This window comes from Oncorhynchus tshawytscha, linkage group LG02 (genome assembly GCF_018296145.1).
Source record: "Oncorhynchus tshawytscha isolate Ot180627B linkage group LG02, Otsh_v2.0, whole genome shotgun sequence".
NCBI classification, from domain to species: Eukaryota; Metazoa; Chordata; class Actinopteri; order Salmoniformes; family Salmonidae; genus Oncorhynchus; species Oncorhynchus tshawytscha.
The window spans coordinates 66,260,106-66,274,774 of NC_056430.1; the positions used below are offsets into that span (position 1 = coordinate 66,260,106).

Sequence of the window (14,669 nt, forward strand, 5' to 3'; positions counted from 1 at the left end):
ATGATACAAAGCTGACCTGCCTGCTTCAGAGTTTCAGTTACATGTGATGTTTTATTTCAACTTGGCTTGTATCGTTTCAAATTCTTTCATTTGGCAGTCATTTGATTAGCAAGAGGTTGATCAACTGAAATGATTCGCAAAACACACCTTCTTGGCTGCTGACATTTTTGGGAATGTGTTAAAGGGATGGTTCACCCAAATTACAAAATGACACATTGGTTTCCTTACCCTGTTCGCAATCTGTGGGCAAGGTAAGACAGTAGTCACTGGTTAGGTTTTGTTTACATGGTCACTGTTTCCACTATTGGCACAAATCCAATGCAAGTCAATGGTACTGATATAAGCATTTTTCATGCTTCATGTCCAAATCATCTATAGTAACTTCCCCGAGCTACACAATCAATTTGAGATACTTTAGGATGATTTGGTCAGTAAGCACAAAACAATGCTAATATCAATATCTTTGTGCCACACATGCCAAAAAAATGTAGGATTTGGAGACAGTAACCAGGGAAACAAAAACCAAGCATGGATTGCTGTCATACCTTGTCCATAGACTGCTAACAATAAGGAAACCAGTAGCCTGTATGCCATTTTGTAATTTGGGTGAGCTATCACTAACAGCGGACTAATGAACAAAATACTAAACTGTTCCTTTAAGACTACACCTTTAAGGCTGGGCCTGGGTGAAAAAAAATGCTAAAAAGCCACTGTTATTTTTTATCACTGAACAGGAACTCCAGTATTGATTCCATCAACACAAACAGACCAGGCATGGGTGGATTCTGGGGGATGCACGGACTAGACCAGTCAGTATGGGGCAGAATGTATGGAGAGACCCATTGGGGACCATAGACATTGAGGTTTAGGTGGTTTAGACCTATTATTAAATGTATTGAATAGTATCTGCTTTATAGTGTACTGAACACAGAGATATCACAGGACAACACTGATATTCTCACATAATCATATGCAGACATTTACAATAAAAAGCATGTTGTGTGGACATCCAAATCTGAAAAACTGAAACGTGCAGTAGGCTGCTCATTCAGGACAAAAAAATGTGTCTAGAACAACTTCGCCCTCAGGTGGTGATTTTTTAACAGTATATTAGGTTTGGGCGAAATTGGCTACTTTACCTGTCATCAACTCCCAGTTTATCAAAAATTATCCTTCTGGATTTCGCATATCGGATAGGATTAAATGCACGGAATTATAATGACTAGGACTGCTGTCCCCATTCAAGTCAATGATTCGTCCGTTATGTTCATAATATTTTTATCCATTTAATCCTGGCTGCTGTTTATGGGGTTTTCCCGCTCGCGCTAGTGTATCTCTTCCAACTCTCAGCATCCAGTGGTCCTCGCGCTCTACTGAGTTCGTGAAGTCACGAACATGCTGCTGTCGGGCGCGCCAGTGCAGCGGTGGTTCTCGCCTCCGGGATGGCGCCCTCTGCTTCGGTGTTCAAGTCGGGTTTTCAACCTCAGGACAACAAACTTCCGATGGAAAGTGTCCTTCCCGATGCGGAGCAGCTCCTGCTGTTCCTCAGGAAACTCAAAGAGGTGTTCGACTTGTGCGACGAGGATTCGGATGGTTATATTCGCGTGGAGCATTTCGTAAACCTCGGTTCACAGTTCGGCCAAGGAGACGAGGTAATATAAATGCCAATCAAGCATCACCTGGTGTTTTATGGAGTAACGTTGCGCTACAGTATCGTTTGTTTATACGTTTAAAGGCTTCGTTTCTATGTTTCTTGTTGTGTGTTATGTTGTGTAGACTATGTTATTACACATGCATAGATATTTACTTACAATATACTAATTCATTCATGTTTGGCTATTCGGAACATATAGCCTATACCATAAAGTGGAACAGGCTCTTTGTACCAAAAGCTGAACAAAGTGTCTTACACCTGTAAAAGTATATTTTCTTGGATGCTAAAATACAAGATATACGTGAGATTTTATTTTCAAGTAACTGTTAACGTTAGAACTAGTTCACAGTGTGGCTGTGGAGGAGAGTACAGTAACACTTTCCAGTGAGATCAAATGATTCAGCCTTTCTCTCCCATTCCTTGTAATTCAGGCTCTAATTTTGGCCCAAAAAGTGAAACTCATTTTCGTCCAAATGTGTTATTTTGTGGTAGAGAAATGAGGTCATCTACTGAGAGGGACTGGAAAATAGGCTAATTGTGTTCTTCTGACGATATTAATGGACTATAGCCAACAGCTCTCAATTGCATCAGCCTTTTGATATTTAATATAACGTGTCAGTCTCAACACAGTAATTAACATAGACAGACAGGTTTGTTTTAGTAAAGGAGTTTTCTCTGTTATAAATTAGGCTTAACACAAGCCTTCTGCCATTTGTCATGGCATGGCTGCGCTCTGCTGAACTGGGCTGGGTGATTGTGTGAGCCAGGAGCGAGCATGCATAGACCTGCCTGTGTAGATTCAGAAACAGATATATAGCCTAGACTAGAAACAGCGCAAAGCACCCAAGAGATTTTATCGTATCCTAACCCGTCACTGACCTGCTCTGTCTGAATAATAATTGTGTGCAATGAATTGGCACTCTTTATGTGAACAATTAACTATTTTAATTGGCGGTCTGTATCTTTGTAAATGTAATTAGGTTGGTAATAGACCACTTTGCCTGTCTCCATACAGGCTTTTCCCAGTAAGAATGATTCATAGGCTGTGTCCGAAATGGCACCCTATTCCCTATATAGTGCATTACTTTTGACCAGAACCCTGTGGGTCCTGGTCCCCCTGGTCAAAATAGGGTGCCATAGTGTGCATACACAGGCAGATCTGCGTAGCTCTACAGGAGTCCACTGTCCTGCAGTGTGTCCTACTGTTCTGAGTGTGAGTTGGGGATGGATGCACTCAACTTCCCACAGGTTGATAAGCATAAACTGATCTCAGACCAGTTTTAATTGGACAACCCATACACTCCCGACTTTGTCATTGGCTAAATGATACCAGTTTGGTCTTGATGTTTTAACTGTTGTTGAATAATTAACAATGATACTGAAGTAAGGCCCATCCAAAAATAGGTTGTTGTTCACACAAGTCCCTTGTGTTCCAATGTATGTCACAGGGCTGGAACATTAGTGTTGATTGGTTCCCCCGTGTTCTGTTGCTTATCACTTCTCAGGAACATTAGCTCTGATTGGTTCCTTTGGGATGCTTTGCATGGACTGTGGGAAAATGGATCAAATCAAATTTTATTTGTCAAATGCGCAAATACAACAGGTGTAGTAGACCTTACCGTGAAATACTTACTTACAAGCCCTTAACCAACAATGCAGTTCAAGAAATAAGAGTTAAGAAAATATTTACTAAATAAAATAAAGTACAAATAAAAAGTAACAGTAGAATTACATAACAATAACGAGGCTATATACAGGGGGTCCAGTACCGAGTAAACGTGTGGGGGTACAGGTTAGTTGCGGTACGGGTAAAGTGACTATGCATAGCAAGCAGCAGCGCGGGGGGGGTCAATGTATATAGTCCGGGTGTCCATTTGATTAATTGTTCAGCAGTTTATAGCTTGGGGATAGAAGCTGTTCAGGAGCCTTTTGGACCTAGACTTGGCGCTCTGGTACCGCTTGATGATGTGGATAGGGGTTAAAAAGGGGTGCTATTAATAGTAGGTAGTGTGGGTGTTCAACTATGCATGTAGCATCAACACTCTCCTCAGCAGATGTAGTGAATAGGTCTATATGGACACTGAATTCTCATGTTGGAACTACCTTAGTTCAAAATTAAATGAGCATTTGAGAAAGAGGCAGCTCGATGAAGCTAAATCTTTTCAGCTAAACAATTTCTCCAAAGCTTCTCTCAATAGTTTTATTAGACCACAATGTTCCACTCTGTTATTTGACCCTGATGGTCATCTATGAAAGTTTGAACATCTTGAAGAATGATTTGGCTTTAATGGCCATGTACTCTTATACTCTCTACCCGGCACAGCCAGAAGAGGACTGGCCACCCCTCAGAGCCTGGTTCCTCTCTAGGTTTCTTCCTAGGTTCCTGCCTTTCTAGGGAGTTTTTCCTAGCCACTGTGCTTTTACATCGACATTGCTTGCTGTTTAGGGTTTTAGGCTGGGATTCTGTATAAGCACTTTGTGACATCTGCTGATGTAAAAAAGGCTTTATGAATACATTTGATTTGATTTGAGTTACGCACACAGAACATGATGCAGATGAGATTAAACCTGTCTGGACCTCTCAGTGTCCCACTGGCAACACGTAACCTCAACATCATCCTTTCACTGCTCCCATATTCTGACCTATCCTGTCCACTCCCTCTATCCACCCATTCACAGTCACACTGATCCCCTGCTCCTCCTAATCCAGCAAAACTGAATTTAATCTCCTAAAAACTCAGACTCACTGGTACAAATCATCCAACACAATGGCCTTCATTTCACCCAGTACTTTCCTGTTGACCCAGTTGCCGTGCTGACAGTAACTAGGGCATTAGAGCCGTAATCGTCTGGTGTGTGTTTTGACTGACAGCTGGCTGACACAGTGAGGGATGGTGATGCACAGCTGTATAGCAGAGGTTGGACAGATGGGAGCGAGGACCCATCGTGTGTGTGTGGTCTGTTGAAGGACTGTCTCCCACCACATTCTCAGACACATGCACACAAATGTACGAGCATACACGTACACACACAAACACACGCATACGCAAGCACGCACACACACACACAATCTCTCTGGTATTCACACAGTCATTCTCAGTCACTAGCAGGTCTCTATCCCCAGCATTTACCATTTCATGACACTGTTTTACCAGCCCCAGTCTAAAAGTAGGAGTTGAAAGAGTTGCAGGCAGCATCTAAAGTGCATTAAATGCATAATTCATGAGCACAGTACAGTACCCCTGTGTCTCTGCTTCAGCCCACATGAAAGATGTGGATGTTGGTTGATGGTGGGAGCGGCTACAGATTTGCATACATTTTCTCCATCACAGGGAGTGCAGGTCGGTACTATGGGCTGTTTACAGTAAGATACACCCTCTGTCTCCCCCTCCTCACTTTCACGTTGACTATTACACAGGATCATCAACCGAGATCTACCAGTTCACCTCTGACTGGTATTGGCTGGTTTTATTTATTAACTGTATTTTTATTTATTTTATTTATTTCACTTTTATTTAATCAGGTAGGCTAGTTGAGAACAAGTTCTCATTTACAACTGCGACCGTGCCAAGATAAAGCAAAGCAGTTCGACACATACAACAACACAGAGTTACACATGGCATAAACAAACATACAGTAGAAAAAGGTCTATATACAGTGAGTGCAAATGAGGTAAGATAAGGGAGGTAAAGGCAATAAATAGACCATGGTGGCGAAGTAATTACAATATAGCAATTAAACACTGGAATGGTAGATGTGCAGAAGATGAATGTGCAAGCAGAGATACTGGGGTGCAAAGGAGCAAGATAAATAAATAAATACATTATGGGGATGAGGTAGTTGGATGGGCTATTTACTTTTGGGCCTGTTGCTGGGCAACACGGACTTTCAACTCCCTCCAAAGATTTTCTATGGGGTTGAGATCTGGAGACAGGCTAGGCCACTCCAGGTCCTTGAAATGCTTCTTACGAAGCCACTCCTGGCGTGTTTGGGATCATTGTCATGCTGAAAGACCCAGCCACGTTTCATCTTCAATGCCCTTGCTGATGGAAGGAGGTTTTCACTCAAAATCTCACGATACATGGCCCCATTCATTCTTTCCTTTACACGGATCAGTCGTCCTGGTCCCTTTGCAGAAAAACAGCCCCAAAGCATGATGTTTCCACCCCATGCTTCACAGTAGGTATGGTGTTCTTTGGATGCAACTCAGCATTCTTTGTCCTCCAAACACGACGAGTTGAGTTTTTACCAAAAAGTTATATTTTGGTTTCATCTGACCATATGACATTCTCCCAATCTTCTTCTGGATCATCCAAATGCAAACTTCAGACGGGCCTGGACATGTACTGGCTTAAGCAGGGGTATACGTCTGGCACTGCAGGATTTGAGTCCCTGGCGGCGTAGTGTGTTACTGATGGAAGGCTTTGTTACTTTGGTCCAAGCTCTCTGCAAGTCATTCACTAGGTCCCCCCGTGTGCTTCTGGGATTTTTGCTCACCGTTCTTGTGATCATTTTGACCCCACGGGGTGAGATCTTGCATGGAGCCCCAGATCGAGGGAGATTATCAGTGGTCTTGTATGTCTTCCATTTCCTAATAATTGCTCCCACATTTGATTTCTTCAAACCAAGCTGCTTACCTATTGCAGATTCAGTCTTCCCAGCCTGGTGCAGGTCCACAAATTTGTTTCTGGTGTCCTTTGACAGCTCTTTGGTCTTGGCCATAGTGGAGTTTGGAGTGTGACTGTTTGAGGTTGTGGACAGGTGTCTTTTATACTGATAACATGTTCAAACAGGTGCCATTAATACAGGTAACGAGTGGAGGACAGAGGAGCCTCTTAAAGAAGAAGTTACAGGTCTGTGAGAGCCAGAAATCTTGCTTGTTTGTAGGTGACCAAATACTTATTTTCCACCATAATTTGCAAATCAATTCATTAAAAATCCTACAATGTGATTTTCTGGATTTTTAAATAATTTTGTCTGTCATAGTTGAAGTGTACCTATGATGAAAAATACAGGCCTCTCTCATCTTTTTAAGTGGGAGAAGTTGCACAATTGGTGGCTGACTAAATACTTTTTTGCCCCACTGTGTGTGTGTGTGCACACACACACACACACACACACACACACACACACACAGTCTTATGCATTCATGATGTGTGCTCTATATGAGTGACATCCTCTATGTGTGAAGAGCCGTACTTCATCTCTAGGTCATAACAACATGAGGTGTGTTGTAGTGACTCAGTAGTGATTCAGAGAGGGACTGTTAGAACAGGTGGTGGTGGGAGGCTCACAGCTACAGGTCACACACACACACACACACACACACACACACACACACACACACACACACACACACACACACACACACACAGCTGTCAGCAAGAGTCAGACATTGACAGGTTGTTTACAATTTCATCTGTACGTTTGCATAGATTCTCTTTGTATTATATGAAGCCAAACCCATGACAAATTGTTTTTGTTCAGCCGTTTTGTTGCCTGTCCCATGTTCTCCAGGTGAAGAAGTTGGCCAAATGCTTGGACCCCAATGCTCAGGGCAGGATCAACTTCAAGGACTTCTGCCATGGAGTGCTGGCTATCAAAGGTAGGAATGAGAGGCATGGACAGGGAACCAACCATCGGCAACTGCATAATTCAGTTTTACTGGTGTGTGTGTGTCTGCGTGCATGTGCATCCATGCATATGGTGTCTTCCCACTGAGGCAGAAGAGCATCATTCAGCAACACTATTCTGCCATTACCCTCCTACTCAGGTTATAGATGCTGGGACTGAAGAGGATGGGTAACTCCTACTGCCTAGTTACCATGTAGTTACCATGGAGTAGAGTTGAGTCACATGTTCATACATACACAGCCTACCTACAAAATGGTATTGTGCTCAAACAATATTGTACTCTTTTTCATAAGAAGGTAGTCTAGCTCAAACCCCCAAAATATTTTTTTTCTGAGAGAACCAATCAAAGCTCAGACAGAAATAAGTACAACTTGGCGCGAATATTGCATTTACAATGGCCTCAGCATCAGAAAGTGAAGGCGGAGAGACATAAAGGATGCTGGAGAGTTAGTGTCAATCAAAAGTGAAGCCCTACAATTTAGAGAATAAAAAGTCTGCTTTGGGCTATGTGAGTCATTCATTGACATTATGATAATCCTGCCCATGATTGAATCTTAACATCTTCACTATGGTCACTTTGTTTTTCCCTGCTACACACTCAAGGCTTGTTTCTGCCAACTTATCATAACTGCTCTAACTGACCGGCCGGCCTCCTCTTTGGCCTGTCTAGAGAGAGAGAGTCCCTGTAAACCAGGTTAGTTTGTTTTTCCCTGCTACACACTCCAGGCTTGTTTATAACAACCAGGACACTTGAGTGGACACCAGCCAACCAGGACACATGAGTGGGGAACCAGCCAACCAGGACACATGAGTGGGAAACCAACCAACCAGGACACATGAGTGGGGAACCAGCCCTGCGAGGATGTTGTTGTGTATTGTTGGGGCCAAACACGTCAACGGCTAACATCTAACGCTCCCCCCATAGAGCTCCATTGTAATTGATTGACTACAGGTGTGCATGCTTAGCAGTGACCTGCCTCTACTCTGGCCCCAGCTCAGCCACTGCAGCCTGGGGCTAAATCCACAACCCACAGATGGTGCAGTGACGCTAAGGCAGGGTATGGGCACAGGGAGTTTGCCTTGTTAATACGGTGCATGCGTGGTGTCATGTCAGGTGCCAATGTGAATTTAGGATGATGAACCACAGATGGACTGAAGGCTCTGTTTTAGTCAGATTAAACTGCTACTAGTCTACTCCCACTCCAAGTTAAAGCTGAGCCGTCATGTCTCCCTCTTACAAAGCCGAAGACTGCGTTTCTAACCTACTCCCAACCAATCATTAATTCATACCAACAAACTCCTTCAGCCCCTCGTGTGTCACTGTTGGCTCACTGTCTGTGTGAATATGTGTGTGTTGAATTATAGATAGGAGAAAAGTAAGTGCACGTGCAGAAGTGCACGTTTCCTAAATAAGGTCTCACATCAAGGATTTCATTTGATGGAAAGAAAAGCTACCCAGGGATGGAGAGACAAGTTGACAGTGGGAGTTAAAGAATATCATGTTATTCTATACAGTATGTATGGAACACCTTCTCCCCCTCTCTCTTTTAGGCTGTGAGTGGATCCTGAAGACCACACTGGGAGCTCGCAGTATCACACAGAGTCCCTATGAGACCGACAACGGTTACTACTACTACCAGGTACATAATGTGTGTGTGTGTGCCCTTTCGCCAGGCCAGCCTCTATAGTTGTACACCCCTCTTTTCATTACCAAGTCAAAAGTCATGTGAAACCCTCAAACTATATTGTTTTCTTGTAACATGGGAGCGTTGACTTTCTAAGCCCTTCATCCCAAATCAGACCCATAATGTGGTTACATTTTTACACTGTCGTTTCTCTCCCTGCACGGATTAACCTAGATTAATGTCAGCATGTGAATCTGGACATAAACTCTAGCCAGAGTCAAGGCAAACTCCCACACAATGGATTAACAGGCATCATCAAATATAGTGAGTTGTACCATACCTTTACAAATGTATGTCTTTACCAACATTACTTATTTTGATTTTATTGTAGGCCTAGTAGTTTACTTCAAAGTTAAATTTCATAACATGTTTGTGTAATTACCGAGTACAATTTTTCAGCGTAAGTACCTCATGTGACCAGAGGGTGGTGTACTTTATCCATTCCATTGCCAAAGAGTAGTAACAGTAGCTGGCCCAGATTCTCTCCAGCCCAGCCCCATTCTGTAGACATGGCCTTTGTTTCACGCTTCTCTCTCATTTAAGGTCAGTAAACTAAGATAATTGGCTTATTATGTCATGGAGGTGTGTACAGAGTCTATAACATTGTTCCCAAGTGATGCTGCCCAAGCTTTCACCACACTGGAGCAGACCTGGGTTCAAATATTATTTAGAATCATTTCCATCTGGCACTCTAGGCAGGCTAGAGCAATCGCTCAATGTATTTGAACGATTTCAAATAGTATTTGAACCAAGGTCTGGAGAGGAGGATCCCCATATTAGGTGTTACAGGATGTGTCATTGTAATGTCCCACTCATCGGGTCATCTCTCTCAAGATATGGTGTGGTAACGATTTATACCACGACACTAGACCAGGGGGTCTCTCTGTTTATGTAAGCAATGTTGAAGCATTGATTTAATGTCAGTGGGTATTAACTAGTGAATGTTTTGCGTTTCTATTTTCAATTGTGCCAGCGTATGTCAGTGTATCCTTTTATATAAGCCCTCTCTGTGAGTACCCAGATCGAGAGCGTTTTTTTCTTCCAAGGCTTCTGCTGCAAATGCATTATCCACATGGAGAAATATATCAAATCAAATGTATTTATATAGCCCTTCTTACATCAGCTGATATCTCAAAGTGCTGTACAGAAACCCAGCCTAAAACCCCAAACAGCAAGCAATGCAGGTGTAGAAGCACGGTGGCTAGGAAAAACTCCCTAGAAAGGCCAAAACCTAGGAAGAAACCTAGAGAGGAACCAGGCTATGAGGGACGGCCAGTCCTCTTCTGGCTGTGCCGGGTGGAGATTATAACAGAACATGGCCAAGATGTTCAAATGTTCATAAATGACCAGCATGGTCAAATAATAATAATCACAGTAGTTGTCGAGGGTGCAGCAAGTCAGCACCTCAGGAGTAAATGTCAGTTGGCTTTTCATAGCCGATCATTAAGAGTATCTCTACCGCTCCTGCTGTCTCTAGAGAGTTGAAAACGGCAGGTCTGCGACAGGTAGCATGTCTGGTGAGCAGGTCAGGGTTCCATAGCCGCAGGCAGAACAGTTGAAACTGGAGCAGCAGCACGGCCAGGTGGACTGGGGACAGCAAGGAGTCATCATGCCAGGTAGTCCTGAGGCATGGTCCTAGGGCTCAGGTCCTCCGAGAGAGAGAAAGAAAGATAGAAAGAGAGAATTAGAGAGAGTATACTTAAATTCACACAGGACACCGGATAAGACAGGAGAAATACCCCAGATATAACAAACTGACCCTAGCCCCCCGACACATAAACTACTGCAGCATAAATACTGGAGGCTGAGACAGGAGACACTGTGGCCCCATCCGATGATACCCCCGGACAGGGCCAAACAGGAAGGATATAACCCCACCCACTTTGCCAAAGCACAGCCCCCACACCACTAGAGGGATATCTTCAACCACCAACTTACCGTCCTGAGACAAGGCCGAGTATAGCCCACAAAGATCTCCGTCACGGCACAACCCAAGGGGGGCGCCAACCCAGACAGGAAGATCACGTCAGTGACTCAACCCATTCAAGTGACGCACCCTCCTAGGGACGGCATGAAAGAGATATATATATATATATATGCTCTTGAAATATATACAAAGCCTGTAATTTAATACATAGCCGTCACCTGCCGTCAATGAAATAGCTTTTGTAAAGTGACTCTGACATTACAAAATGCCTCTCTCGCCTTCACTGGAAATGTCATTGAACTAAGGTAGTCTCATTCACAAGGCAATGGAACTGTATGACCTTGGTGGTATATGTAGTAGTTAAACTGAAGTTGACTCAATTCCCCCATACAGTTGAAGCTATAAATCCAACACACACACACACACAGAGGCTATAGTGTCTGGTTGATTTACAGCTGACCTAATACATGTGAATAGTTTGCTGTTTGTGCCGTGTTCCAAAGAGAAAAATGTCATCACCATGGCCATGGGTGGAATGGTGCGGGGCCCAACTTATAGAGACACACAGAGTTCCCTTACTACCCTACACTCAATGCGTGCGTGAACGTGTATGTGTGTGTGTGTCTGTGTGTGTCTGTGTGTGTGTGTGAGTCGGCCTGGTCCTAGATAAAGATGGTTCCAGTTCCAGGGGATGACTTGCAACCAGAAGGTCATGTATAATTGATCCCGTTCAGGTCTCCCTCCTCTAGTGTCTACTCAACCTGTTGCACTAGATGCTGGGAGAGGTTGGGTGTCTCATACCAGGTATAGGCACAGGTAGCTGTGGTGAACAGGGAATCTACCTTTTAGCTGAACGTATATACAGTCGCAGGACAAGTTTGGAACTGTTTGTAAGTACATTGTGAATAGCTTTTCTCTTGAGGATCAAGATAGTGTACATTGTTTTTGTATTGATGTTTTGGGGGTTAGTTTGGGTGTGAGAGTGTAGTTTTCTGGGACAGTGGGGTTGTTATCCAGTGTTCCAGCTGAGCTCTCTGGACTAAAGAGGTTTGTGGAGGGACAACTTGATTGCCATTGTGAGGAGATAGAGGAATCTCAGAATCGCTGTGCTCCAGTGCAGCCTCTAGAGGTGAGAGAGAGAAACAAAGAGAGAGAGAGATATGAGGAGGAGGAGGAGGAGAAGTGTGTGATCTGCCTCATTAGTGTAAGAGGAGGTACACAGGATTTATTTGCCTGTTCACTCAAATGGATAATGTGCTGAGTGAGTGCACATAGACACACACACACACACACACACACACACACACACACACACACACACACACACACACACACACACACTCAACACACACATACACACACACAGAGGGGGAAGGCTGGGGGAATTAGTTTTGGCAGGTATCAGAGACAGATGAAGCTGGTGCGCTGAGCATTGCAGGGGAGGAGAGAGCGATAAAGACTGTGTGTGAGTGTGTGTGTGTGTGATGAGAGCTTGGTCTAGATGTGCAGCACCAGGGAGGTAGGGGTAGAGAGATAGCAGATCCGAAGGAAAACAGGCTCCTGTAATTGACAAGCCTGGTTTACAGAATCAGGTCAGAGCAAAGAGAGTGGGAGCAAAAGAGTGGGATCTCACTCAGAGCAAAAGAGTGGGATCCCCTACACAGTGGCTCTAGCAGGGTAACAACAAGAGTCATGTCTACCACCACTCCTGTTGAAGTTTAAAACTGCCACTGGTATATAGGAGCTAGTACAACGTTGCGTATTGTACCCACGTAGCATCGCATATCAGACATTTCTACACTATTAGACGTCATAGTTTATGATGTAGCTCTATGTGTCTGGTCATTCCGTGTCATCCGAGTCAGTAGGATTGAAAATGTCATTGTCTCTATTCAATAGCTCAATATAAGCCAAACTAATTAATGAAAATGGCTAATAAAGTGAACAAAGTTCATCGAACTGCAAATTTCTACTGAAGCATAGGGAGTAGGGATCAAGCTTGTTGGTGTTTTAAGGAGTCAACTGTGTTCTGAGGGTAGATCAATCATGATTGGTTCTTAAAACATGAACAAACTGGAGACTTACATCCCCCAGAGACCCACTTCAGTCCTCCCAAAATAATCCCCCCTACAAACCTCTTACTGGTACTGACTCTGAGCCACACTGAGCTGAGATATCCCTCTCTGCCTTAAGACGCTTGTCCTCATTAGAACTGCATGGATTACACTGACATTCCACCAGTGCAGTTAGCATGCTAACAGATTAGCAATGAACTCCATTTTGGAATTATCATGCTAGAAGAGTAGCATGGAACTCTCCCATTAAGAGGTGAAGGTTAGTAGCTGGCACAGCCACATAGTAATAAAATCTGATTTTAAACCTTTTTATTTATTTTTATATTTCACCAGGTAGGCTAGTTGAGAACAAGTTCTCATTTACAACTGCGACCTGGCCAAGATAAAGCCAAGCAGTGCGACACAAACAACACAGAGTTACACATGGAGTAAACAAGCATACAGTCAATAACACAATAGAAAAAAAGATATAAGTCTATATACAGTGTGTGCAAATGGCATGAGGAGGTAAGGCAATAAATAGGCCATAGTAACAGAGTAATTACAATTGAGCAAATTAACACTGGAGTGATAGATGAGCAGATGATGATGTGCAAGTAGAAATACTGGTGTGCAAAAGAGTAGAAAAGTAAATAAAATCAATACGGGGATGAGGTAGGTAGATTAGGTGGGCTATTTACGGATGGGCTATGTACAGCTGTAGCGATCGTTTAGCTGCTCAGATAGCTGATGTTTAAAGTTAGTGAGCGAAATATAAGTCTCCAGCTTCAGCGATTTTTTCTATTCGTTCCAGTCATTGGCAGCAGAGAACTGGAAGGAAAGGCGGCCAAAGGAGGTGTTGGCTTTGGGGATGATCAGTGAGATGTACCTGCTGGAGCGCGTGCTACGGGTGGGTGTTGTTATCGTGACCAGTGAGCTGAGATAAGGCAGAGCTTTACCTAGCATAGACTTATAGATGACCTGGAGCCAGTTGGTCTGGCGACGAATATATAGCGAGGGCCAGCTGACTAAAGCATACAGGTCGCATACAGGTCGCAGTGGTGGGTGGTATAAGGGGCTTTGGTGACAAAACGGATGGCACTGTGATAGACTGTGATAGTCCAGTTTGCTGAGTAGAGTATTGGAAGCTGTTTTGTATATCGCCAAAGTCGAGGATCGGTAGGATTGGCAGATTTACGAGGGTATGTTTGGCGGCGGGAGTGAGGGAGGCTTTGTTACAAAATAGGAAGGCAATTCTAGATTTAATTTTGGATAACCCTAACCAAACCCTAAACTTAACCACAATGCTAACACTAATGCCTAACCCTAACCTTAATATTAACCCTAACATTAACCACACTGCTAACCCAAATGCCTAACTCTAACCTTAAATAAGACCAAAAAGCTCATTTATGTTTTCATACATGTTTACAGCAGAAATTGCTCAGTTCTGCCTCAAGGACAAAACAAATTCCAATAAACGTCAACCTGCTTAAGAGGCATTAGAAGAAGACAAAAATGTATATTACCATTTGAATGACATCTATTGCAGGATAAATCAATGTTAGAGTTACATACGCTATATATACAAAAATATGTGGACACCCCTTCAAATTAGTGGATTTGGCTATTTCAGCCACACCCGTTGCTGACAGGTGTATAAAATCGAGCACACAGCCATGTAATCTCCATAGACAAACATTGGCAGTAGAATG

At 43.4% G+C, this 14,669-nt stretch overlaps 1 protein-coding gene across 2 annotated transcripts in view; it reads left to right on the top strand.

Annotated features, from left to right (window-relative positions):
• The first annotated feature begins 1,427 nt into the window (after nt 1-1,427).
• Nucleotides 1,428-14,669, top strand: part of LOC112264351 (rab11 family-interacting protein 4A-like) — a 93,936-nt gene continuing 80,694 nt past the window's right edge. For both annotated transcript variants that reach the window (XM_042303185.1, XM_042303187.1), the window contains exons 1-3: nt 1,428-1,652; nt 7,172-7,259; nt 8,840-8,928. In XM_042303185.1, coding sequence (XP_042159119.1) covers nt 1,443-1,652; nt 7,172-7,259; nt 8,840-8,928 — 387 coding nt within the window. In that variant the 5' untranslated portion in view covers nt 1,428-1,442. The remainder of the gene's footprint in view (nt 1,653-7,171; nt 7,260-8,839; nt 8,929-14,669) is intronic.